The sequence below is a fragment of the Hypoxylon fragiforme genome, assembly GCF_022984875.1.
Source record: "Hypoxylon fragiforme strain CBS 206.31 chromosome Unknown GGS25scaffold_2, whole genome shotgun sequence".
NCBI classification, from domain to species: Eukaryota; Fungi; Ascomycota; class Sordariomycetes; order Xylariales; family Hypoxylaceae; genus Hypoxylon; species Hypoxylon fragiforme.
Window position 1 is genome coordinate 4,219,061 of NW_026054757.1, and position 26,411 is coordinate 4,245,471.

The 26,411-nt window shown below is 47.9% G+C and overlaps 7 protein-coding genes and 1 non-coding gene across 8 annotated transcripts; 2 read left to right on the forward strand and 6 right to left on the reverse strand.

The window, feature by feature from the left end:
- Positions 1-1,312: 1,312 nt before the first annotated feature.
- Positions 1,313-1,394, forward strand: GGS25DRAFT_t8. The gene has a single exon. It is a non-coding gene; the product is annotated as a tRNA-Ser (tRNA).
- Positions 1,395-1,640: 246 nt separating this feature from the next.
- Positions 1,641-3,677, reverse strand: GGS25DRAFT_478765 (uncharacterized protein). The gene is made up of 2 exons (XM_049259967.1): positions 2,590-3,677; positions 1,641-2,523 (listed from the first exon to the last, which is right to left on the reverse strand). Exons 1-2 carry the CDS (start codon positions 3,547-3,549, stop codon positions 1,873-1,875), a joined length of 1,611 nt encoding a protein of 536 aa, XP_049120722.1. The 5' UTR covers positions 3,550-3,677; the 3' UTR covers positions 1,641-1,872.
- Positions 3,678-3,893: 216 nt separating this feature from the next.
- On the forward strand, positions 3,894-5,700 carry GGS25DRAFT_478766 (DUF1682-domain-containing protein). Its single transcript, XM_049259968.1, has 2 exons — positions 3,894-4,140; positions 4,380-5,700. The coding sequence occupies exons 1-2, from the start codon at positions 4,068-4,070 to the stop codon at positions 5,597-5,599; spliced, it is 1,293 nt and encodes a 430-aa protein (XP_049120723.1). The 5' UTR covers positions 3,894-4,067; the 3' UTR covers positions 5,600-5,700.
- Positions 5,701-6,075: 375 nt separating this feature from the next.
- Positions 6,076-7,591, reverse strand: GGS25DRAFT_478768 (YkoF-like protein). Its single transcript, XM_049259969.1, has 4 exons — positions 7,283-7,591; positions 6,994-7,099; positions 6,815-6,917; positions 6,076-6,511 (listed from the first exon to the last, which is right to left on the reverse strand). The coding sequence occupies exons 1-4, from the start codon at positions 7,529-7,531 to the stop codon at positions 6,439-6,441; spliced, it is 531 nt and encodes a 176-aa protein (XP_049120724.1). The 5' UTR covers positions 7,532-7,591; the 3' UTR covers positions 6,076-6,438.
- A 76-nt stretch (positions 7,592-7,667) lies between these two features.
- GGS25DRAFT_152822 (uncharacterized protein) lies at positions 7,668-10,311 on the reverse strand. Its single transcript, XM_049256412.1, has 3 exons — positions 8,434-10,311; positions 7,996-8,227; positions 7,668-7,937 (listed from the first exon to the last, which is right to left on the reverse strand). Exons 1-2 carry the CDS (start codon positions 10,146-10,148, stop codon positions 8,200-8,202), a joined length of 1,743 nt encoding a protein of 580 aa, XP_049120725.1. The 5' UTR covers positions 10,149-10,311; the 3' UTR covers positions 7,668-7,937; positions 7,996-8,199.
- A 2,794-nt stretch (positions 10,312-13,105) lies between these two features.
- GGS25DRAFT_152890 (insulin-induced protein-domain-containing protein) lies at positions 13,106-15,538 on the reverse strand. Its single transcript, XM_049256413.1, has 2 exons — positions 14,325-15,538; positions 13,106-14,249 (listed from the first exon to the last, which is right to left on the reverse strand). The coding sequence occupies exons 1-2, from the start codon at positions 15,174-15,176 to the stop codon at positions 13,824-13,826; spliced, it is 1,278 nt and encodes a 425-aa protein (XP_049120726.1). The 5' UTR covers positions 15,177-15,538; the 3' UTR covers positions 13,106-13,823.
- Positions 15,539-17,901: 2,363 nt separating this feature from the next.
- Positions 17,902-19,824, reverse strand: GGS25DRAFT_478793 (WD40 repeat-like protein). The gene has a single exon (XM_049259970.1). The coding sequence runs from the start codon at positions 19,640-19,642 to the stop codon at positions 18,143-18,145; it is 1,500 nt and encodes a 499-aa protein (XP_049120727.1). The 5' UTR covers positions 19,643-19,824; the 3' UTR covers positions 17,902-18,142.
- A 980-nt stretch (positions 19,825-20,804) lies between these two features.
- Positions 20,805-26,380, reverse strand: GGS25DRAFT_529559 (uncharacterized protein; the record flags this gene model as incomplete). Its single annotated transcript, XM_049265295.1, has 4 exons — positions 25,655-26,380; positions 25,435-25,587; positions 21,942-25,335; positions 20,805-21,869 (listed from the first exon to the last, which is right to left on the reverse strand). Exons 1-4 carry the CDS (start codon positions 25,714-25,716, stop codon positions 20,805-20,807), a joined length of 4,674 nt encoding a protein of 1,557 aa, XP_049120728.1. The 5' UTR covers positions 25,717-26,380.
- Between the last annotated feature and the right edge of the window lie 31 nt (positions 26,381-26,411).

Here is a 26,411-nt window from a genome sequence, read left to right on the forward strand (position 1 = left end):
TCCAAGAAGCCAGATCACAGCTACTCGTATTGTACAATATGTATTATACAATGGCTTTATGGTGATACTTCCTCAATACAGTATATGACAAGAACCGAGACAAGAATCCAATATCTTTTGGAATGTTCTACCTCGGATGGACACTGGATAAAATCTTAACTCAAAGGATATTGTGTTGAACAATACCATTCATTAACGAAGGCTTGGCAAGGCGACGGGAAGCGATGTTACACCGGTAATAGTTTACCGTCCACACATACTATGTATGTGCATGCCTAGGCAAGGACAGATGGATGTTACGGGAACTCTTGGAAGGACTCGTGCCACGGTTCACGGCCATGGCTAGGCCAGGTACACATTGCTCAGGGGGTGGAGTTGGGATTGAGCTGAACAGGTCAAACCGCCTCACCCTACCAAACCCTAGCCATCAGCATAGCAAGAGGCGGCCTTTCCGCTCCGCCGTTGCGCGCGGCTGTAGAGTCGCTGTGTTGATACCTAAGTGATCTAACCTGCAATAGTTATCAACTGATTTCGTCAACTGCATACATACATGTAAACCTACATATCGGTAGAATATTTCCTTGGCGCGAAGACGCAATTACCTACATGCACACACTTTAAATTCATACATAGGAGGCTCCTTACTTCAGCGGTAAGTAGATACCTAACCTACTGTATTGTATTGTACAATACACACGTACATCCATGCCTGTCAATATAAGCATAAACGTGTTCACAACCCTGAAATCTACAGTAACTACATACTATGTATTAGCGCTTCACCGATCAAAGGGTCCTTTTCCCGCCCTTACATACTATAACTATACCCAGCAACACATCTTTCTATCAATAGCAGTCTTTTTGCGTATACTCGGTAATTATATTGAACACCGCCTCGCACTAATACGAACCTTATGTGCGATTAGCTCATTGGCAGGAAATCCCATTGTAGCACTGCTACCCTACATAGGTAGTGTAGTCTATGTGCCCTGTTACCTAACCTGAAAATCCTGATGAGCCCTATCAACGTGGTAGGCATGACAAATGAAATACCCAGTAAATTAAAAGCCTAGCCGACTATTCTTGGTGCTCGTACTCCACTCCGCTCCGTAACCTGCTAAGGTTAGGTTTAGTATCCTACCTTTATGTGGTTGGACCCTTTGAGATCCGGTCTCCACGCTATCACCTACCACCTAACTAGGTATCACCTACCATACCTACTAACTATGCCCTACTATATCTACTATACATAAGGCAAACTAGCAGCCCAATCTTTCATCCACCAGACTCTCAATTCACGGAGTTCGAATAAGGCATTGTGGCGGAGTGGTCTAACGCGCAAGACTAGAAATCTTGTTCCTTCGGGAGCGTCTGTTCGAATCAGGCCAATGTCGCGTACTAAAATCCGTTTATCTTTTTTTTGTTTTTTTTTTTTCCTTTTTGCTTTTTTCATCCTTACCTAGGTATTCAGCCTTTACAATCAATCAATCAATCCATCAATCATTGCGATAGTTACTGTAGAAATGAATTCAACAAGATGGAGATTTACTTTTTCTTCAAGTAGCCCGTAACTGCATTTGCATTAACATTTTCCAGTATGTACTAACCTAGGTAAGTTTCATTCGAGACTACATAGGTAGGTATGCACAAGTTGCAGGTAGTTATCGTGACAAGTGTAACATTAGCCTACCTAAGCAGACTTTGAATTCTAGAATATACAGAATTCTATCAAATGGTATCATTTCCCTTTAAACACAAGACATACATTATCATCGACCTCGTCTCAGTATTCGAAACGCCTTCCCAATGTAAACTCCCAACCCAAGTATTTTAACTACGACACCTATGCCATCTAATCGCATAGCAATGCCCCTACGCCTCACTGACCTTCTCCGCCCTGGGTGTCCCCAAAATCGACAACATCGACCTCTCCCCCTCCTCACGCACGCCCATCAGCTGGTCCTCCTCCACCCACCCCGCCTCCAGCGCGAATCGTACAACGTCACTAGCGCTGCCGAAGCCGGGCACGCTATCAGCGGCGTCGGGGTCGAGGTGCGTCCACAGCTCCTTAGTAGCGCGCTTGAAGGCCGCGAGGTCCTTCTTCAAGCCCCTGTAGTGCGTCACCATCCACGTGTAGATGTACGCGAGCCACAGGACGTTGGTGTAGGGCTCGTGGCGGGCCCAGGTGATGGGGCCGTCGACGCCTTCCTCGTAGGTCATCTTATGGCTTGTCGGGGGCAGGCAGACGCGGTCCGCGCGCAGGAGGAACGACCGCATGCGCCGGTACACCTCGCACTGCGGGGCGTGCTCGCTCGTGAAGATGCTGAGGTCGCGCTCTAGGTCGTAGGCGATGGGTAGGGTTCCTTCGACGTCGTAGTCCGCGTGGGCGCGCGAGAGGCCGTAGTCGAGAATGGTAATCTCGAGGCCGGAGAACCCAAAGCGGCTGGGTCGATCTCGTGCTGATACGGGGATAGGCTCTCCCGCCTTCCGGATGCATAGGTTGCCCTCGTGCAAGTCACGGTGCTAGCATGGTAATTAGCTGAATGCGCTTTGATAGAAAGTGTAGGTATGAATATTTAGTTTGCTCACCTCAAACTCTATGTGAACCTCGGCTCGCGCCAGTGCAATCGCTACGTGGAAAAAAATATCCCATAGCTGGTCCGTGGACTTGAGCTCGAAGTCCTCCAGCGCCGTGCCCGCATCACCTAGCTCCACCACTAAAAACTTCGTACTATTTAGATATCGGCTCGGCGACGGGTAAAACTGCAGACGGTCGGGATCTTGCCGCTTCAGCTTCTTGTGGAAGGCTTGGTGTGTCTCGAGCAATTCCTTGCAGGCCTTTCCCTGCACTATGTACCGTTCCTTATACACGACGAAGCCGGGTATATCAGCCAACAGCTCTGAGATCTTCAGCTCTCCTAGCAGGTCTGATTCGGAGTGGGGTTCTTCGTCAACCAGGCCAGACTTCTGTTGCGTCTTGGTTTGCGCCTTGATCGGAGACTCCATGCGAATCACCTTGATGATGCTTGTGCCGCGCTCATTGGTCACGCGATAAACCTCTGCGTAGGAGGCCTCTGCTATCTTGACGATCTTATCGCCAGATGGACATATCTCGGACCATGATAGCACTTGCAACTCGCTTTTTGTTTCTACTGCTTCGGTAACTTCTAGGGATGGTGGCTGTATCGGAACTGGCTTATGAGGTGTCGGAAGTTTAGGTGGTTTCAGTTGGGTTGGAACTGGAAGGGGAGTAATAGGAGGAGAAGCAGGTTGTAGTTTTCGTCGGGGCGAACGCCGGGGTGATTGTTGAGGTGAATGATGGGACGATTGTCGAGGTGAGATTGGCGGCGGAACATTCTCATCGCCTATTGAAATTGACGAGACTTTATCAGCCAATTCATTGACCGTGTCCTTTGGCTCATCGCGGCGTGTTGCTTTCTTTGGTGGTGGGTTTCGCACAGGAGTCTGTGGAAGTTCAACGAACAAGCGATCGCCTTTTGGCTTATTTGATTGCTTGCCGTATTTGCGTAAAGTAGTCGCCTTCGCCATCGTGTCACTCGTGTTATTTTATCAATTGTTGTAATTATAAACTCAGGAGTGCTTGCTCAATTATATTCTTTAATTAATGGTAAGTTAAAAAGTTCATGTCGACGATTAACTATTGACTTGAAATAAAAAGTGTTCACCGGACAACCAGATTACGTACATTACTAACTACTAGGTACGCCGTAGTGCACAGTACGTACCAGTTCGCTCCGAGGTCCGACGAGTAAGTAGTAGCCACGAACACTAAAGCCACTGTGGAGACATGTAGGGGACACCCGCCTTTTTACACAGTAAAGACAGAAAAATTAGGTAATTTGATTGGACAATTGGATGGTCACAGCGATTGCAACCCTACCTAGGAGGACCTAGGGATGGTAGCTTAAACTTTAGATGTCGAGCTCCAAATTATCTTTAATCTTTCCCCGTTTCTCGCCTCACATCTCCGTCTCCGTCTTCCGTCTCTCAACTTTCTTTTCAAAGCTCGTCGCGCATAACAATCTTACCGCGAGAGTTCCGCAATTATGGCGGATTTTTTAAAGAACATCGTTGGAGGAACCAAGGCTGCTGATACTCCAGTTCCTTCTTCTGATTCTGGTGAGTGAACCCTCTTTTGTATTCCGAAGTTGTCTTCGTCATTGCGCGAAAGAAATTCGAGTTTCGTTTGAAAATAAAATCCCGAAGAATTGCGAATGATTTAGCCTATATATCATATATACCTCAGTTACTATATATATCCCTCTATCTCAAGATCTTGTAGCTTTAAAGCTTCAACTTCAATTTTTTTTTCACCAATGTAGGAGGCATCTTCTTGTTAACACGTAGACCTTATCTAGACTTTGCCGATTTCGCCGACGCGCCTGCGCCTGCGCCAGCTGCTTTCGAATCCACCGCTGGCGGTGCTACCCTTGGTGGCCCTGTACCTACTGGGGTTCCCTACACGAAGTGGTATAATATTCATGAGCGCTATGGTTTGAGCGATTTCAAGGCCGAGGGCGTCATCTTGGCCGTCATCGCGGTCGTCTTCACTCTCCATTTCATCGGCACCAAGCTTAACCGAGCGAAGGCGAGAGCATGGATCAAGGCGCATGCCCCGGTCCTGACTAGCGAGTTTGCTGTCGTTGGTTTCGGTGGGACATCGAAGCCTGACCAAGACCCTGAGAAGTTGATGAAGGCGAAGAGTCTGTTCGAGTACGCAACCTATGCGACTGGCCGACAGAATGTCGCATTCCTGGACGCTAAGATTTCTCTAAAGAAGCGCTTCAACCCGATCATGACCTTCATCGAGACGGCCATGGGCTTCTTCTTTGACAGCTTCGGTACCCCCGAAGACTCGATCGAGGTCATCATCTACCCCTTCGATGGCAAGGAGGCGCAGATCGTACCGGCTATGCCCGGTGCTGCTGAGCTACGAGCCAAGGACTCCAAGAGCTCTTTCGATGGGTTTGTCTGGGCTATTGTCAACAAGGACAGGATGAAGCAGCTTCGCGAAGAGCGATATGACCTGTCCATCACCTTCACCAAGGACCACGCCAAGCTACCTCTCTGGGCAACCGTCATGAGCGAGAGCGCCGAGGTCACCGAAACCCTCCTGACCAACGAGCTTGCCGCGGCCATCAAGCAGGCTGGTGAACTATTTGACTACATCATCGTCACCGACCAGCCCGTCATCAAGCCCACCACCATGGACGAGACTATCCCCCGCAAGCGCCTCTGCCTGCGGTACCGTCTCCCTTCCTCCAACAGCTACGACGACCTCGTTCCGCTCCTGTCCTACTTCGTGCGCATCCCCGACCACCTCGCCTCCTCAGCCCACTTCCGCCCCGAGGTCCTGCGCAAGATCCGCACCGTCCGCGACGAGAACGTCAAGCACATCCAGAAAGCGGCCGAGGAAGAGAAGGCCGAGGAGCGGCAGGCGGAGCGCGACAGGGCCAAGAAGGCCAAGCGCGACGCCGAGCTAAACGCCCTCGACGCCAAGGCCCAGAAGAAGTTCCTCGAGCGCGAGCGCGAGAAGGAGCTCCGCAAGTCGGCGAAGAAACAGACTGTGCGCGCGTAGTATGTTTTCCCGCGCCCAAATGACGGATTTTATTCCCCGCCGAGGCGAATGTCTTTCTACTCGATATACGTACATCTATCTACATCTACATCTACATCTACATCTAGGGAGGGTGGAATCGGCCAAAGGGAAATTTTTAAAGGGGAGGTTGGGGGGGGGACAATGATGTACGCAATAAGATGGAAAACGTTGTGGCATAAGGCGAGGGCGATGAACAACGAAAACAACAACAACAACAACGACAACGACAACGACAACGACGAATCCAATCGAAAACGTGTCATCTGTAGGTAGGTATGTAAGTAATGTACAGTATATAGGACCAGGTAGGTAGGTATATGAAGGCAGAGAAGGCCGACTAGGTTAGCTGCCTGATGATTAAAATAATAATGCGTGTACACGTTTGTTTTATACGTTTGTATGTATGTATGTATGTATGTATGTATGTATGTATGTATGTATGTATGTATGTATATATGGGAGTGATTGAGTGAGTGAGTGAGTGAGTGGATGAACTGTTTGTTGTAAACCCAACATAGTAAGTAGGTAGGTAGAGATACACGTAGGTAGATATGACCTTCACTTGGCTTAGGTCAAACATGGATGTCATAGTATACCTCCCTACCTACATATTGCGTATATCCTCTCACCCTTCCTTACCTTCACCATGTACCAAACCATGATACCTAATGTAATCAATACCAATATTTTCAAACCACGCCTACCTACCTACCTACCTTACCTACCTACCTCTTAAACCCCGGTTCTACTACAACCATACTTCCTCCTCCTCCTTCAGACCCAGAGCCAAGGCCAGTAGTAGTGGCGGTAGCTGTCTTTTATTCTGCTTCGGCAGCAAGGATGTCCTCCACGCGCTTGACTTTGTCTTGTGCTGTTTGCGCCTTGTCTGTTCTGTTGGAGGGAGGGGGGGTAAAGTCAGCAGGTTAGGTGAGTGAGTAAGTAAGTAAGTAGGTGGGATGGATATATATGTGGGTTAGATAGGTGGTTTGGATTTCTCTCGCCCTCCTTTTTTTTTTTCATATGTGCGTGTGAGAGAGAGAGAGAAAGAAGGAGGGGTGGTGGTGAGTGCAGAAGGGAAAGGTAGGACGGGCATGAGCTATTAGGAAAAGGGAAAGATGGGAGAGAGGGGAGAGGGGAGAGATTATGTAAAAAGGGGCAAAGGGGGAAAAAGAGGGAAGAAAAAGGCCGACATACCTCGTCCCAACCCGCATCGACGACTGCACTCTAAGGACGCCCTTGGCATGCACGAGGCTGTGGGCTTGTCCGATGACTCGCATCACGTCGTCCCAGGACCCCTCTGGTGTGATATAAGTGTGAGTAAGTGCCAAGGCGAGTAAGTAGGTAAGTAAGTAGTAGAGGACGTAGCAACTCACCGACCGTGGTCCCCGCCGAGTGCATCGTGTACGTCAGCCCGCTGACCTGGAGGAGCTTCTGCACGGCGGCGACCTCCTCTGCTACCGAGACGTTGCCTGTGCCGACCTATATTTTCGTATACAGCATCAGTATCGATATCTATTACATATATGTATGTGTATACTTGGGTGTGTAAGTGGTTCAGGTAGGAGTATATGGAACTTGAATAGAGGAAGAAAACCTAAAAAGGAAAGGAAAGGAAAGGAAAGGAAAGGAAAGGAAAAGGTAAGAAAGAAAGGGCCAGCTCACAGGAATCAAGCAAAAGTCGGCATAGCACCGTGCAGGCGTCGCAAATTCCGTGACCTCCATATCTATATCCGTATCCGTATCTGTATCTGTATCTATAGCTGTGTACAGCGATTTCCCTACGGAGCTGGAGAACCGAATAGAGGATGATGGGATAATATAATTGTGACGTTGTCGAGGAAGCAAAGAGTAGTAGTTGCAGTAGTAGCGTGATAATCTGATCCCGAGGTTCACAGGTCGGATTGTGTTCATACTATTCCCGTGGTTTCATTTAATGAATGAGAACTTGTGTTATAAGGAGTCTTGTATGGAATTGAGTTGAGGTTAATTAATATATGAGCTAATAAAGCACCCCGCCAACTACATATAGTAGCCAACGCATAATTACCTAAGATATAGAGCTTCTATAATCTACCTATGATCTACCTATAATCTAGCACGAACAAGAAGACACAGGCAAAGAGAAATAATATATTCCTCACGTAATGCGAACTCATACAAACATACAAATATACATGACTTCTATCGTTCTCTCGTAATCATCCCCCTTGCTTATGACTTTGAATGAATGCCTATAATACAACATACAACAAAGATTGACACAAAACATTGAACTCTTCAGATCTATCTAAACTTGCATCGATCGCATATGCTGCCGCTGGTATGGTATCACTAATATGATAAAGATAGAAATTTCCACAATGAAAAAAACATACCACGATAAGAAATGCCATGCTAAAGCACATAAACAATAACAACCCTTTGTCTAGAATCCAAACTCGGGTAGATCTCGATATCGTCGACTTTGGACACATTCAAGTATCAAAAAGGTAGATAGGTTGGTAAGCTTGCTAGTAAAGAGGCCCAAGCAAGCATCTGACGAACATGGCCATGGTGATGGATATAAATACAATCGCCTGTCACATGACTAGGCAATCGGAAAGGACCCTGAGTATAATGACGAATTCATTAGTTATCCAGGTCAGGTCTACACCAATCTTAGCCTTTCAAACTCTCTCTTCGTCTTCGCACAGGAGACAACCCACCTACCTACCGACCTGCCAAGCTTACCTGACCAGACTTGAAACATTGGTGGTCTAGTAGGAGGGTTGAGATAGGGGGACGGTAAACCAAAAAAAAGAAATCAGACTAACCATCTGCTGGATTCCCATTCCACAATCCACCGACAACACAGCTTCAGTCGCTCCCGTACGCTCGAAGTGCCCAACATTTTGTGCTTTTCCTCGTCTTTGATCGGCAATATGCTAGCCAGCCACCAAGGGAATATCGCCGGGTCCGTCGGACATTCTCCGTAGATAGCGAGGACTCGGGCCGTTAGCCACGCCACGCTCTGTTGCCGCATCCTCCTGACAAAGACCACACCCATATCAACTAGCTCTCGAGTTGACAGGGTTTCCAGATCCTCTAGCACCAGGGGTCCTGGCCGGGACCCGGCGTGGGGGTTTCTCGTATAATTCTGGGTCCCTTCCACGGATATATGCCGTTCTCTTCGAGCCCGCATTGTCTCGGATGCCTCCATAGACTCTTCCTCCGCCACACTAATGTCGTTTATTTTCTCAATGTTGCCGACCACGTACCCATCTAGCCAGCCATGACGAGTCACCCGGAACCGAGAGACGCCCACCGTCTCCAAGAGACTCCGCCCATCAGGAAAGAATTCAATGTTTACGATACGAAGTAGCGTGCCGAGTTCCATAAAGTTGGGCGCACCGGGTTCGCGTGTTCTCGACGGCAACACCATCCCAAAGGTCCGATCACCCTCCATAGCTCGTCGAATCATCAGGCGGTACCGTGGTTCAAAAACATGGAGGAAGGTGGGCATACGGGGAAAAGCCAACGTGCAGACGAAGAGCGCGATATCATACCCGCCATTGTTAGCTTGTTGCTCCAACCTATACGCTTGGGACCGGAGTGCGACGAGGTCTGCCCAGAATGCATTGATCGTCTTACAAAGCCGCTGGTTCGAGGGGTAGGACTGCCGGTTAACCTGGGCCTGTACTGACATAGGGCGCCTACAAAGTGGACAAAGATCTGAGTGGTCTAGGATACGATGGAGACAGCTTCTACAGAAAGTGTGCCCACAAGTCGTCGTTAAAGGATCCAAGAATAATGCATAACAGACCTGACAATCCATTTCTGTCCTCGTCGATTCCTTTATCCGATTTAACACGGCCGTATCGATCTGCTCGACCTCGTCCTCTCCCACGCCAAAGGAAGCATAGGACACCTCGCAGCCATAATCTAATCTGCCAAGCTCGACCAGTGTGTAGGTTGCGACGATGCGGCCCCCTTTTAACAAGCTGGGCCCAGACACCTTCTTGGTGAGTGACGGAACACCGGCGACTTCCCATTTATCGTGAACTGTAATTTGCGTTAGGAATTTGGAAAGGTCTACTCTATTTCGGTCTGTCTCGATGGTGGATTTAAATATGGCCAACGCCTTATTCAATGTGACATCAAGAGCGCAATCTTGGACGGCATGCTCTTTTTTGCAGTCCTCAAACGGACATTTGAACCCATGACGTCGATTAGCTGTGGCAGGATAGGAGATGTTGGTTCGAACATGCGTCTGAGGCACGCATTGCTTGCAAAGACTATGTCCACATGGCAGTGTAGTTGGCTCCTCGAGAACTCGGGAGCACACCTCACACTGCACGAGCCTTATGATTTCTCTCACATCATTGGTCGCATCTAAGCACTTTTCGGAGGCAGTTGAAGGGTGCTCAGTCCCTGCCGGGTTGGAAGCCACCGCGTCCCCTTTCTCAGACCGCGATCTAGAGTGTGTGTTGTTAGAGGGATTTGATGGAGGTATATTTTGCGAGGCCGGATTGGTCTGTGTCGAGGACATGAAGACCTCTGTATTCGAACTGGAATACCAAGGGAAGGTTGATGTGATATCTTCGGGAAGTAGCTCTAAGACGATGATATCTCTTTCCGTCTGTTGAGATATATAAAGGGGTTCTTCTAGGACTATATTTTGTGCTTTGGCCTGGCTACCTGAAGCACACACCGCTTTATAGAAATGAAAATCCAGTAGGGAGGAGGCTGGATTAGGAAAATGGGAACAGTTGAGAGTGTTTATCAACAAGAGACCTAACGTGTGCTGGCCTTATGTGGTCGTACGGCGGTAAGTCGACTAATCGTCAAGGTTATAGGGGGGATTTTTATACAGAATTCATGAATAACAATTATACAACATAAGCTGTCGTGATATCTCTTTCTTGACTGACTGACACAGAAACATGTATCTTCTGATATTCCAAGTCAAATAGATACAAGTGGACTTCCCTTGTAACATACAGTTGTAGATATATAGTAATGGAGAGTGAGGGGGTTGTATGGAATATGGGAATCTAGGAGTCTAGATGTCTGGTAGGGGACGGACGCCTAAAAGCGCGCGACAGGGAACGGAAGTTATGGGAACAGAGGTATATAATAGTCTACACCATGTTGGGTATTAAAAGATATAGAAGTCATCATACATTTAACTGGATTGATGTAGAAGCATGTCGGCCAAGACCAAGTTAAGTAAAGTAGATGATGGGAAGATGTTATGTATAGGTAGGTATGTGTGTATAAGAGGTGTAATGGGTGGTATGTACCTTGGTAGATAGTGAAATGTTAAGAAGACGTGAGAAGAAGGAAAAAAGTGCTGACGTCGTAGGGGTACTTGTAGGGTCCCTAAAGAGAAGATTTGTTGATCTGATTGGCTAATTTGGACAACTGATGATCTTGACGAGACACCGTCAAGCCACTTATAAAATAAAAAATGAGTGGTGATACATGTATCCTCCAGGGCTCCAGGGGATGGGGGGCTGTAGAGTTGTAGAGTTGTTCAACTTTTTGTGTGCATAAGGTATTGTACCCCGTACTGCCGTACACTTAAAAAGACGGTATTCAACTATTTAAGCCTATAAGGGAAAGGCTCGGCGTTTCATTGTGGGGTAACTTACAGTCTATGTACTACTAGTAGTATCCTGCAGGACCCTTGACTCCTTGAGTTGTCTCAACATCCATAAGAACATCATTAATAACTAAAAATCAATGAACTCAAGTATATATATATAAATATATATATATGTATATATACTTATGCCAAGTACATAGTATCATGTTGTAACTTGTAGCGTTTCCTGTTGCAAGTTCCCATGTTGAAACATGAAGACATCAAGACTTGAAGTGCACAGGTGCATTAAAAGGTGGAGAGGATTTCAAATATTATTTTTTTATTTTTCTAGTGCTCATGTAACTACCTAGGTAGGTACATATATGTATTAACTATTGAGAATGACAACTTCAAGTTCCGCTAATGAATGTCTAGTAGTTGCATATAGCGTCTTAGTAAGTACTATGTACATAATATTAACCAACAGCCCTAGGACTTATATATCTCCTACTGTACGTGTGCATCTCTAACTAATCAACTTCTATATATTTGCCTCAATGCTTGACAACTGCTATACTCTTAGGTATGTAGGCACATATGTTTCTAGAAGCTCTCCTATATCTAACTATATGTACCATCAAAAAAGATATACACAACAAATCTTAACCCGTAGATAGATAAGAGAGGACAACCCCCCCAAGTTCGGCAGTGATCGGACATTATAGTCGTACGACTCGTATTATACATAAACCTCTAACGTAGTAGATGACGAACTACCGTAACTACCGTACCGATCTGCTAACAGCCATGGTTAGATTTTTTTATTTACTACACTATTGACCTACTATGTAGAACCAAAGTACGTACGTACGTACATACCATCCATATATGTACATGCGCCGACGTTACATTAAACATGCCATGCTGACTTGTTAGAACTCGTTGTTGTCACGCCCACCCAGCTCCAGTAAGTAGATACTCAGTCAGTCAGTCAGCTATGTCGGAATAAGTACCTACCTACACCTATGTAATAGTATTTCAGCACCACATATGCTTCTCCCCCCCCCCCCCCCCCCCTTCTCCGGTCGATGACAGCACGAACTGGCCGATCCGGATGCGAGACGGTTACGCCCGGAAATCGACGCTACCAAGGTCCAGCACACCTTGTCTTGTCCATCTAAATTGTACTTAACTACCTCCAGCTGTTATCAAAATTGTGTGTTTGATATTCCCAATAAAAACTACCCAGGTACGAATAATTTTCAGCCTTCCAGGTTTTGAGAGATGTTCCGGGAGCCCGGGAAAGCGTTGTTCTTCCTTATCCACTAACCCCCATCCCAACCCATCCCAAGCCCTTTCCCCTTCCCCTTCCCCTCCAAACCATTGAAGATCTGCCTTACGTTCCGAGAAGCAGGATACGGATACGGTGTACGTAATTACTTTATGTAGTAACTATGTATAGGTCGGTACCTATAGGTATATACCTAACCTAGGTATGTATGCATAGTTGTATGCATAGTTGTATGCATACACTATTTCCATCCATCCTTGCACGCACGTCTTGGGACGAACAAGAAGAAACGTGGCGCTCAAACAAACGCGTTGCAAGTTCCTTGACCGCACAGCCGTATAAAGCAAAGAGAGCAGACTATCAACCTCCAAGCTTCCTGCATGGCAAGTATTTTTTTTTATTTTTTTTTTATTTTTTCTTTGGCTTTCCGAACCGAGAGCTTTGTCCAAAGCTGCTGCTGCTTGCTGCTCACCTAACCCAGCCCCGGCACCGTCGGCGGCTCCATTCATCCCATCAGCCTCTCTGGGTTTAGCCCGCCCTACCCACCAACCATAATACCATATACTACTATATCCAGCCATTCGAGTTCGTTCATGCCTACCCAAAACAGCTTCGTCCGAGTAAAATGTATGACGCTAACATATTTTTGTGAACCATTTTGATTTTGATCCCCAGGACTTTGATGACCTACTTGCCTATCTTGTTATCCGTCTATTATTTGATATATTTGATAGGGGGATCGCTCTTTCGTGACCCTGTGACCTTGTGACCTTGTCGTGAAGTCAATTACCATGCCGGACTTCCCGTAACACAATCAAATATAATCAAACACATAGTAGATACTCGGCCCTGAGCTAGTAATCCGGACCGTGCTCACGAAGTTGAAGTGCGTCCATTCATCATCAACCTTATCCCCTATCGCAGCTTCACAGCTTCATACTTGCTTCATCTTCTCTCCCCCCGTGTCTAGTACCTACATATCTACCTGGGCTTCTTATCACCGAGTAATAGCCTACCTAGGGAACTAGGCACACTTAGCCCATTCCGATTCCGTACCAAAGTCACAAGCAACGATAGTTAAGAGTACCCGATGATCCCCCTCCCCAACGTTCAGATCTTGTTTTCATAAAACATGGGAAACTCCCATCTTTCTTTTTATTGATTCATACATATCTTTTAATACCTGTTTGTCGCTGTAAACCAAACTCCCCTTAACCCTTTTCCGCTGTGGTAGAGATAGAGATATCATCCAAGAGCAACACCAATACACGTATATCTATACCCAAATTCGAGATATACATTCAATCATAAGCCACCCGCTTTTCTTCTCCCACTTTTCGAAATGCTTATCGACGCTCCGCCCATCGTCCCTTTGCGGCGGCGCCCCGGTTCAACGCGAGCCAGCGGCCAATGTTTCCAAAGCACACACAGCAGCAGAACAGAACACTCATGACCCATATGTTCATCGCTACCGTCTCTTGGCTAAGCGTTAGACCGCCGAACGAAACCGTTGGCTCATGCTGGAAACCAGGAAAATGCGCATCGGTCGTTGATACATTATACTGCTGACTAGAGATTCCGGACGTGGACGAGTTCGCCGGGGTAGGCACCATGTCTGGTACTAAACCCATGAGTATGATCGACCCAGTAATTCCGACGGTTGTCGATAGGATGAACCCGGGAAGAGAACGGTCAATGAGGAACCAGAGCACGGGATTAACAAGCGCCAGTGTTGTAGAGACTTGAAGCGTAGAGTCCCAGGGGAGTTTTCGCTGTTCATGTTATTAGCAAGGCTCGGTTCAAAATATCACCAACGTCAGAAGGTGAGAAGATCGGCAAAAACCTACGATAGCAAAAGCAATTCCAACAAAAGTTCCTATACCCCTGATGGCTAGCGCCCAGTCCGTAGACGTGGCGGCCTCTTTGCATACATGATCTGGGCCCATGCCGTGCTTAGCAGCACACTCGAGGACTTCGTCGTTGCTACCAAATGCCCGCTCCCAGACGCCGTCGAACCACGGCAGCAGATAACCCATCATAACTCCGGCAACCCCCCAAAAAGTCATGTATCTCCAGTCATATCCACCGTCAGCGGCCTTAATCATGCCGTCCATCTGGAATGCCTTCGTGGTCTGTTGCTTATCCCGGATCTGGGCGACTAGCATCCCGTAGAGCACGCCCAGGCTGAACAAGAGAAGGCCTCGCGAACCCATGTAAAAAATGCGCTGTAAAGTAGACAGCGGTTCTAGACGTGTAGGCGGATGAAGGGAGGACCGCCTCCTTATTGGCTGTGCCCTCTCCTTGTGAAGATTGTAGTACGGTTCTTCTGCGCTTATGTTCCTAGCAGGTGTCTCGGCTCCAGTCCCCCAAGGCGTACTATCGTCCGTTGGGTTGACCCTATCTTTCCCATATATTGTGGGCGAGTAGATTCCCATCAGCGTTGAGCCCGTCATGTTAAGCACGGACTGTGTACGACTGATGGGGGTGTAATCGGGAGAAGGGGCACTGTTTCTTGGATCGAGTAGGCGACTGTTTATAGTGTCGAGATTCAGCGAGAGACCGTGTTGTGAGCCAGTGGAGGGAAGATGATTCTCGTCATTGTCGTGAGGTGGTGTGGGTTGCTTGCGGTTCAGTTCAAAGGGTCGGCGAGGGACAGGACGTAATAAGGGCGGCCCGTCGTTTGCTTGTGAGCCGGACATGATGCAAATTAAGAAGCGAAGCGGGTATAATAGCGAACTTGGGGGCGCTTTATAAAACAGTATTCGACAAACCGGATGGTGCGAGAAATGTGTCTGAGAGCTAGTTTATGAAGGTACGAGAGGATCGCAATGTGAAGCTAGGAAGCTAGGTAGGTATGTATAAGGGAACGAGGTAGGTGAACAGAGTTGGCGGGTGCCAAAGGAGGAGGATAATAAGCCAACTAAATGTGTGCCGCGTGGCCAAAATATTGCTTGGAATAAGGCCAATTGGCTGACCGGGGTCAAGTAGTATCGGAACTCTATCGAAAGGGAGGGCGAGGATCGTGACCGGATCTGGATTCCCCAAACTTTGTGTATTCCGATCCGATCTGGTAGCGGACCGAAGAGATATGTATGTACAATGGTAAAGGTAAGCAAAGATGCTTAACACAGTAGATGATGTGATGTTATATATGGAGGAAGTAAGTTAAACCTATAGGTAGTAAATTCTAGGCAATTGACAAGATATAAGGTCTAGGCATGTATAGGCAAACGAAGACAATGTCTTTATTATTGTAGTAGCAGTCGGGAGTTGGGAGTTGATATCTGAGGGGTGTTCAATGTTGAGAAGAAGGAAAGAGAAACGTTGAACTAAAAAGCTGTTTTAGTACTACTAATATAACTAATGAAGGAAGGAAGAAGGTACAGTACATAGCCCTGGAGGAGCTTGGGGAATGTAAAGAGCTTAAGATTCGAAGCTAGGCAGCTTCGGACAGCGGCAACTATAACATGTGCCCGCGCCTATACCTTCCTCACATGCAAATTGGAATTGCAAAATGATTGATCCCCGCGCGCTTACATATAAAATGCATTACTATGTCTATGTATGCACATACATACCTATGTAGTTATACCTCTAATACTCCGCTTAAAGCCGAGCATTCAACATTTGATTTACACAATTTTCCTCTTTCCTCTTTTCACTTTTCTCTCTTTTGCCCAAGTTGACAAGTGAGCCATGAAGTCATACCTACACTATCCTACCTAGGTATAAAAATCAAGCCTCTTCATTCCTCAATTACAATCATGTCCAGTATCCATCCCTCCACATATTACCTGGACCCTTATGGATTATGCAGACAGCTACCTACATGCCTAGGCACATAGTAGTCTTCATTCATCTTGGCCACACAAATCATTAGCCTATTTTGTATTGTACATTGGCCAACTGTCGTCCCCCGCTCCTCGTGGCGAGGTGACGATAGTAGGTAGCATAATTACCTGCCTACCTGCTTTGCAAAGAAAAAAAAAGGGTTTGCTTCGCTGCTGACCATCAGAAACTCGCCTAGTGGATTACATGCCTACAACTCCCATGCAGCTTAGGGCCTAGGGCCTAGGCAGAGTCACAGCTACACAGCTATGTACTGTACCTAGACCTACCTACTGTACCTCGAAGGCATGTAGGAATCAGAATCAGTAGGATAAACATTGGGGAAACCTAGGTAGACGGCCTTACTCCGTAGCAATACGTGTGTAAGCTAACCTCATTCCGGACAAGTATGAGCCCGCTCCCTACCTCCCGTGTCTAGTTACCGATCTACAATAACTATCATGTTGAATGTCGAATTCTCACCACGAGGATGGTCTTCTCGAAACCACCTACCTAAACGCGTACTCAAACTGCCTAACCTGATAGGTAGGTAGCTACCAAACATTGAAGCCGTACCGTATGAAAAAGAACGAAACAAAAGTCCACCAAAGATAGCAAGGACGTGGGAATGGTGGAATTTGAAACAGTCCATCCAGCTCGGGCTTTTTTTAGGAGTCACATGCTCCGTCCATCGTGACATTACCTACAGTACCTACATTTAATAAAAACAACTTGCTCGGCTTCTCGTATAGGGTGCTGACCACAGCGACACAAAAAAAAACCCCCCCCAAACCATTAAGCATCAATCATCAAGCATCAAATTAATCCAACTGGTTGGCTAGCCGGATCTGCCGCTAATATACCCCACAGTCCAAGTCGTCCCCCCCCCTCCCCTCCTTTTTGGTGACACCATCGTGCATTTTCTCTACCTGTACCTCGCGAATCCCTACTTTCGAAATTCGACTACATAGTTAAAACTTGACCCCCCTCCCCGGGGCTTCTTATGTCGCTATCCGCCGTCGTACTGTGGAGTCATTAGATCACTTTGTAGCTAGGGTAGCTGCTTACATAGTATAGTAAATAGGTAGGTAGGTAGGTAGGTAGCCAGGTGTAGGGAAAATGGGAAAAGCCTATGTGCATATATCATATGTATGTATGTACTACAATGCCTAGGTAGGATGTAGGTATGTAGGTACAGTAGGTGTGTTCTACGTCTCGCCATTGATCACGTACCTACATACATACATACATACCTACATGCCTACATGCCTTCCATCCGACAACTCGCAGTCATGTATGTATAACGAACGCCCTACAACCCACCCCCTTCAACGACGTCGCACAACAGCATCAACAACAGCAACAAAATCCAGGTTTCCAAAAGCCATCCTCCCAAAAACCACCATCGTCGATCAATCACGAGAGACAACGTCCATGTAGGGAGGGAGTCCCAACTAGGCATTGTTGTTAATAGTTAGTTACACGACACGTGCCCCATGGCGATCGTCAGCCATTGAGTTTAGGTCACATGCAGGACTGACTTTACATACCTACATACTAGTAACTAAAGTCAGATGGGCTTTTCGCGGAAGTAACCGCGTCTTGATTCGTTAAACTATTGGCGGTTTGCTTGCAGCGTTTCATTACTAGGTTAGGTAGGTAGGTACTTATTCGGGGTCTTTTTCTTCGACTCCTTTGGAAACCGGGATATACACGCTATGTAGGTAACTAACTACATACCTAGGCAGGCAGGTAGGTAGGTAGATAGGCAGGTAGGTACGTAAGTGTGTTGGTACCTATTTGATATGCACGCCACTCACTATACACTACTTCACAATTAATCCTCATCCTCCTCTGCCTCAGCCTCAGTATCCTCCTTCTCCTCCTCGCTGTCCTCTGCGTCATCTGGTCGGGGTATCATCTCGAATGCCTCCACACACGTTATCCTATTTTGCGTCTCGTAAGTGCCGAGCAGCTTGCCCACCGTCTTCTTAGCCGCATCTGCTTTGCTGGACACCTGGAGATCAGCGATGGCGAGCTTGAAAATACGGGCTTTGCCGTCGCTACTGCCGGCAGCAATTATCAAGTTGTCCGCGACCTTGACTGTAGCGAAATCCTTAATTCGTCCTATGACTCCGGCTTCCTTCCCGCCAATCTGCGCCACCAACTTTGCGGCTGGTAATGGAGCCTTCCCCTTGCCTTCCGTAGACGACTCACTGGGAGTAAGGTCTTCACTCTTGGTAGAGAAAAACATGATCTTCCCATCCTCTGTCGAGACTGCTAGGAGGGATGAGTCGGTTTCCGAGTCTATCGCAATGTAGCAGATTTCGTGTATCTTTCTCCTCGGCTCCGGCATGACTCTGCACTTGGGCGTGCTGTCCATGCCAAAGACCAGAGCGTCTCGGTCGAACCCAACGCAATACTCGTCGCCGTCCTCGGTACTGCCCCAGACCACTCTCCTCCCCTCTCCTGACGAATGCTTCCCTTCTCCAGCTTCCTGGAGCATTTCTCTGCTGAAATTGAGCACCCCAGCCTTTTTGGCCGTCATCAGATTCCAAAGTCGCATCGACCTCTCCCCTCTGCTCACGCTAATCATGACCTTCATGCTCGGGTGAACAGCGAAGTCGTTGACACCAGCCGGGGTCGCACCTAATGCCGCCGTATCGCCGCTCGGCCGACCGAGGGGCTTCGGTATGGGGGCTTTAATAGTCGACAGTAGAGACCAATCCCTCGTCCTGGTGACGGCAATAGTAGAATCTTCGGAGGCGGAGATGAGTTTTGACTTTGTAGGAAAAGCTAGTCTCGTAATCGTAGAGGAGTGGTGCAGGAGGGTGCCCAGCTCCCGATTCTTAGAATTCTCGAGGATCTTGCGGGGTGCGACAGAGGATAGGGCGTCTTGGTGTTTGCGGCTGGGCGGGTGCGCCGAGATGTTGTAGACATTGATCCGCTCGTCGCTGCTGCCCGAGGCCAGCATGACCCTCTGTAGCCTGCCTGGCGCTGGAGCTGAGGGGGGCGACAATGCTAGGCATCGTATCGAAGAGCTATGCGCATTGAAGAGGAAGGTGTCTGCGAAATCTACCTCGTCGTCCGACGATATCGTGGCGGTGAATCCGTGAAGAATCCTATCGTAAGACCCAGTGACAACCTGTATAGTCAATGGAGGAGAGCCTTTCGCCTTTGCTACTGCTGTTGTTTTTGTTGTTTTTGTTGTTTTTGTTGCTTTTGTTGTTGCTACTGCTGATTGTGGTGTCGATGCTTTGGCCTTCTTCGCCTTGGCCGATCCCAATGCCGTAGCTCCTCCGTTGACAGCACCGTCCGTCCGCTTGCGTTTAACCATTTGAAATAACTGGTTCTTAAGCTAGTGGTTTCTTTTGTTTTTATCCTTCTTCAAGTGCTTGAAAATTAGAAAGAGTCAAAAGGTGTTTGTTGTAGGATTAGTTCGACCGAAACCAAACCTTGAAAAGATTAACTTGAGATGGGCAGCGCAGCAAAGCAAGCAAAAACGCTTGCAACGATAACTAGTTAGCACTTGGAAAAAAAAATTTAAAATGGAGATTCCTGTAGGACCCCTCTGATATATACTTATCTCCAAGAATCTAGGCGTTTACTGCATAGCCACATGGCTTTAATGAATGTGCCTTGGACGAAGAAAGACTACTATGCAAGATACGAGATGGGATAAGCAATCCAAGCTACTGATAGGCCGTTGAGGAGCCAATTCATCAATCCCAACACCAACATATCACAGTATTGACTTAAGTGAAAAACTTGGTAATTATTTGTATGTATTTTTTTTATTCATACGCAACGTCGCTTAACGCTATCTCCGCACCAGCCCAGTACCTATCTAGGTATGCTAAAGGCTTGGTGAGCAAACTCATTGACCTTCGCTGACACTGCTATGCGCTCCTCAACCATTACCTAGCAGTCTTACCTCGTCCTGATTCGACCGAGGTAGGATAGTCGCAGTCGCCGTTTATGTGATGGTGTCAGAACTGATCAGCCTTGACGATGCGTCGCCAACCTTTGCTCAAAATGATGCTCATAAGGATAGACGTGGAGAGTGTAGACATCTGTTTTGGCCCTGTGTCACTCCAAATTTGTAGAAATATGGAGGATTCAGCCGTACGACGATTAAATGACCATTTCATTGAGGCCAAGTTCATATGACTTGGTTGGCCCGGACGCAAATAGCCTCGATAGTCATACTATATCCCTAAGACCTTTAATCACCATCATTCATAGCCTACCAACCCTCGCTGATGGAGCCTCAGCCTTAATGCGTAGGTAAGGTATCTTGGTATGGTAGGTGCCCACTATGAGTCACGCCCGGGTTCATCAGTCAACATCCGATTGAATATTATAGATTGTATGGACAGCGTACGCCGGGACGTATAGACTCGTGACTATGCATGACCACGTCGCCCGAATCATCATGCAAGCCAAAACTTACACACAGACGATACCTCCTTGTCCAGACCTAATCGTCTAAAACCCTTTTACTTTGGAGCTGAAGGAGTCGGCGTTGCGCTTCCGCTGGAATTCCGCTGATGTTGTTGTTGTTGCGGTCCTTGTTGCGACTGTGCCTGCTGGGCTTGCGCCGCGGCCGCAGCCGCCGCTTGTTGCTGTTGTTGAGCCCGGAGAAGTTGGGCGTACTGGTGCGGGCCGTTGGCGGCGGCAGCATGTCCAGTGCCTCCAGCTGCGGCGCTCATAGCAGATTGTGCAAGGTTGTGGCTATTGTGGTTTCTATTTAATAATTGCCTCGCCATCTCGCGGACCATATCTTGTGGGGTATTGGGGTGTTGTTGTCTGATCTGGCTCTCGATATGCTGAAGTTGAGAGACATATGTTTGATGTGTAGGTTGAGGTATCGGCGCGCTTGGTCGCGGCGATCCGGCTTGGGATGTCATGGTGAGAGCTGGGCCTGGAGGTGTCGACATACCCGACCCATTCGCGGCATTAAACGAAGCTATCATCGCTTGTGTCTGGGCGTTATTCAAGAAACTCTTCTGGTTCATCCCGTTCAACGCAGTAGCTCGCATCGCAGGCGGCGAACCCTGTAAGGGCACAGATCCTGGAGGACTTTGATGGGATTGTTGCTGCTGCTGATGCTGTTGCTGATGCTGTTGTTGTTGTTGCTGCTGCTGTTGCTGCTGTTGCTGCTGATGTTGCTGCTGCTGCTGCCGTATCTGCACTGACCGACGCTGTTGCTCGGAAATCTGCTGCGCTTGCATCAGTAGTTGGATATCTGGTTGCGTGGTGGGCATCGCCATGCGTGACTGGCCATTGACGGAAGGCATTTGCACTTGGCTGGCACCATTCATCGACATCGACATAGGGGGGACAAGTCCACCGCCCATATGAGTAGGAGTCCCTGCAGCATTTGGGGTGTGCATCGGCATACGCGGACGTCCTTGGCCGTTTATTGGTATCTGGCTAGGAGCATTGACGCGGGCCATACCCGCGTGAGGATGGGAGGCTGCCATTTGAGCATTGTTCTGCGAGAGCTGGGCCGCATTCTGGGCAGCTGCTAGTTGCCCTTGCTGTGCTCTTTGCAATGCAGCCTATGTTAACTCGTTAGTATGTTTGTGTTTTTGGATTCGAATTTGAGGGGGTCAAAAAAGGGGTATCCCTACTCTGCGCTGTGCTTCATGACGTTGTTGTTGGGCCATCCTCTCTGCCAGCCTCTCGGCCATCGCCTGATCTCGTTCAAATCGCATGATGCTATACTCCCTTGGTGTCTTCGTCGGGGCCCTTGGCTGTGGCGCTTCGTTCGTTTTCCTCATAGCTGCAAGAGACGCAGCATGTTGTTGCTTCTGTATGGCGGTCTCACGCTTCTTTGCAAGTTTCCTCATCGCATCGATCATGGTAAGGTGCTTCTGGTTACGCCGTCGCTCAACCTTCAATGGCACATTATAACGCCGCTTGGGGATAGGTGCAACAGGGGTATTATTCCCAGCCTGTTGCTGCTGCGCCGCCTGTTGCTGTTGTATTGCATTTTGGTGCTGCCGAATAACCTGCTGCGATGCCTCGATTCTGCCCTGCCACAGTTTAAAATACTGAGTTTTCTGCATGTCGTGAGGGAGACCTTCGAGCATGACCCATCGTTCGAAGCATTCCCACGGCGTCCGTCTCTCAGCCCCAGAGCTGAACATAGACTTCGAAGAAAGTATACTACAGATCAAAGACCAGTTGTACGAATACTCCCGAACCAAGCTTTTCAACTCGTCATCCTCGGACTGAATCCATTGCGAAGGACTACGAGATTCGTAAAATGACTGGAAGGGCATGGTATGCTCGTTTGGTGGGCGGAATTGGTGACCGGCATGCAATCTATCTCTGATACTCTTGTTTTCGGGTCTGAAAAGTGCAACTTCAGGATTTTGCGGTTCGAGTCGGGGTTGACTGCCACTATAATTCTCAAAGATGACCTCTTCATCCTCGTCGTCCTCTTGTATATAGCGATAGCGACTCCGTTTGCGCGGTGGCTCCATCGGAGCCAACTCCATCCGACCCTCCACATACTTACTCACCGGGAGAGCAGGTCGCCTCCATGTCGCGTCGGGGTCGTATTCTGGCGCAGTAAGATCCGACTTCGGAACTTCCAACGGTGATCCATACATAGGTAACTCATCGAGAAGGCGGTCCGCAGTTGCAGACTGGTGAAGTGCAAAGATTACGTCGTCGCTCTCTAAAGCAAATATTGCAGAGGGCGCTATCGTGTCGGGGAGTGAGTCTTGTAGCTCATCATCCGGCTCCAATGGCGAATCAAAATCGGCACACTGGATAAGATCCGGTGTTGGTTGATTATCCAAATTCTGAGGTGCATCATCCATGGAAACTTGTCTATCATCCGAAGGAGAGACGGCATTGACCTGCATGGCTTTGCGAATCTCCGGCGAAGCGGAAACCCACTCAGCACAGGCATAGGCAAGATTCCGAGCAGCTGCCATTTTCCACTTTCGCTCTTCACGAAAGTCAGTTCGCATCCATTTCATTTCCTGTAGTAAGACGTCCCAATGACATGGTTGGCGGGTGGGCTCGGGACAGCGCTTTGGCTGGCGCAGAGACCATTTGTTATGATGCTGCAACTGATAAACCCTTTTAAGGACTTTGCAAGCCTGATTTTCAAATATCTGTGTGTAAGAGTCGGGTGTGGACAGGGTCTTATGGGCCTGATGTAAGATCTGGTCCAGAGGCTTCATCCATTTCGAATTCGTAGCAAATGCCTGCACGAAGAGGGGTGTGAAGTAGTCATCGCTGGCCATTGACCCATTCTGTGCCTGTGGGCGGTTCTGGGTGAGAGAATTGTCTGAATTCATTGCGTGCTTAGCTTGATTTCCGAACACAACTGTTGTTGATCGCTGCTTCTTTTTCGAATTGGCCTTCTGTAGAAGACCCCGAGGTGTATGATTTGATTCCATAGACGGTTTCTGGTCAGTCATGCTGGAAGCCTCCGGATCCCTTGATGGTTTCAACGGCTCGCCTAGGATTTCGGCCACTGGCTTCTGTCGAGCGACTCCTGAGGGACTACTCGTTCTTTTGCGTTCGGGAGGAGGCGCTTGAATTGGAATAATTGGTGTGGGCGAATTCTGGGTTTCTTGACCATGGCTTTGAGGCTCAACTTTGATAGATTCGCTGACGATGGCCGAACTTTCTTCCCTGGTAGCTTCGACTTTATATCCATTCCCATCAGCACTATCGTTATTATTGAAGACGACAGGGTTTGTTGGTTTAGAGGGAGTCTGGTGCAAATCCCCGCGCATATTCGCCGTTGGGAGACTACGGAAAGCATCACTGGGAGGCTGCGGTGAAGGATTCGAAGAAGGCAAAGGCAAAGGCAAAGAAGGCAAAGAATGTAAAGACTGTGGAGGCTGTAAAGGTTCTGGAGGACGAAACGAATTCGTAGATGTATGAATATCATTTGTGCCTTGATCGACTGCAATTGCCTTCGGCTCTTCAGGTATCGGAGCGCATACGGAAGATGATGGTGTCTTAGGTGGCTCAACTGAGTTGATGATTGCGCCCGCTTCCCTGATGTCATTCTTTGCTTTCATTGTTGCATTATTCGAATCTGGTACCGCCGTTTGGACTTTAGCCTGCTCCAGCTTGCTTTGGGACATTCCAGCCACAACTGGCCCAGAAGGCCTCAAATTCTGTGAATTTTGTTCCAACAAGCCCAAGTTGTTTTTCATTCCCACTGCGTTTGCCTCCGCGCTACCTGCAAATGCCACTCCTTCACGGCCCGGGCTTGTGTTGATAGGGGCACTAGAGACTGCTGGATTGGTTATCGTTTGAATAGATGCGTTGGTGGATGGTATAGCATCCACTGGATGAATATCGTTTGGTTGAGCAGCTGGCTGTAATGTAGTTGTTCGCTCGTGAGGCTTCTGGTTTAGAATTATATCCACATCCATCGGATCGCCGCCGCTGAAAGATTGAGGATGCCTATCTGCTGGTTTAGGATCTTGATGCTGCTGCGGTCTGCTAGTGTTGATTTCGGGGATTTCTGATTGAGGCGGTTTCGACGGAGTTGCATGGGAGCTCGTCGGGGTTGAGGAGGTACCGTTCTGCCCAGTATTCTTGGGTGGATTCTCTACCTTTGCAACAGGTGGAAACCTCGGCTGGGATCGATCGCTTGTTGTGGCAGTGATATCTGGTCTTGCTGCTTGCTGATCGACGGGTAACGTAGGCCATCTTGGTTGAGTCTGCTGTTTAAAAACAGGCCCAGGTCCAGGCCCAGGCCCGAGACCGGGTCCTGAGTTTGGTAGCGCCTTAATCGTATTATTCTGTCCATCGTTATATCCTGGCCGCGATGGCACCGACGACACAGATGGCGCTGGCGACGAGGTAGAAGGTGGCTGCACAATAATCGGTTGTACGCTGGCATCGATATCCTTCCTATTAAGAGTAGTAGAATGTGTGTTTTCGCCCGAGGGAATGAAGGTTTCACTTGGTCTAGGTACAGAAGGATATTCGGATCGTGCTCGTGGTCGCGTTGGAATATTTAACTCGTTTAATTTCTTGCCTCTGTTTAATTTGTTATTAACATGACTGTTATTGCTAGTCAAATGATGTTTCGTGAATTGAAACGCGTTGGATTAGTAGGGAGAGGGTGATTGGACATACAGTAAAAGGTCACACCCGTCAAGAAAACGAGACTCGGCAGCGTTGGCCGGAGGCGCGTCGGGGTCAACGAAGCTGCGCTGAGGGAGGCCATTCGGACTAGTAGCGACAGCATATAACACACAAAGCTTCCTCTTTCTCGACCGTGCGATTGCACTATATAGTTTTTTCATATCATAAGTATCGGAAAAAATAGGACTATTCAATCAGGATATTTACTTACCTGCATTCTGCCCGCTTGGATTGCAGAAGCTTGGTGCGGTCGCCGGGCACGACCTCAGTCATAGCATCGACCACCGCGACATCCGTTTTTCATGAAAACGAATGTCTCTCCAGGGTTAATGAGATATCTGGAGATGAAAGTAGTATTTTAAATTGATGAAAGTGATGGCGTCGTGGTGTATTAATTGAATTTTCTCCTGGTGGTTATGAGTAGAAAGTCCATTTATTAAATTTTTTCCTTCTCTTTTTTGGCGTTTGGGGTCGACGTCGCAATGCACTACAATCTACAGTTACAGAAGGGATAGAAGGGTCAAGTTCAATTGTTTAGTGGATATAGGGACATATTGATAGACCTGAAGGGCTTTGATAGAGACATGATAGGGATATGATAGGCCTAAAAAATTTAGAAGCTTCGACACCTAAGTGATGGCCCGCCCGGGGATCATGGAAGGGACCAGGTTCTACATAGTAACCTTGGAACATACATACATTAGGTATGTAGGACTCACTGTGCTGTTGCCACTTCCGGGTTAACTGCACTGCTTGTATGTAGGTATGCAGGTAATGCAGGTATCTACAAGTACCTCTAGTTAATCTCTGTGCAGCTTTGAAGGACCCTAGGGCGAATACTCTTGCCTGTAGGTAGAGAATTGAATTTTACAATGTAGTATTGTTGTTAGTCGCGACTGAGGATTTTGCGGTACGGAAATACATAGTTACATGCACAAGAATGCAAATTTTGTAGGTACAAATGGAAA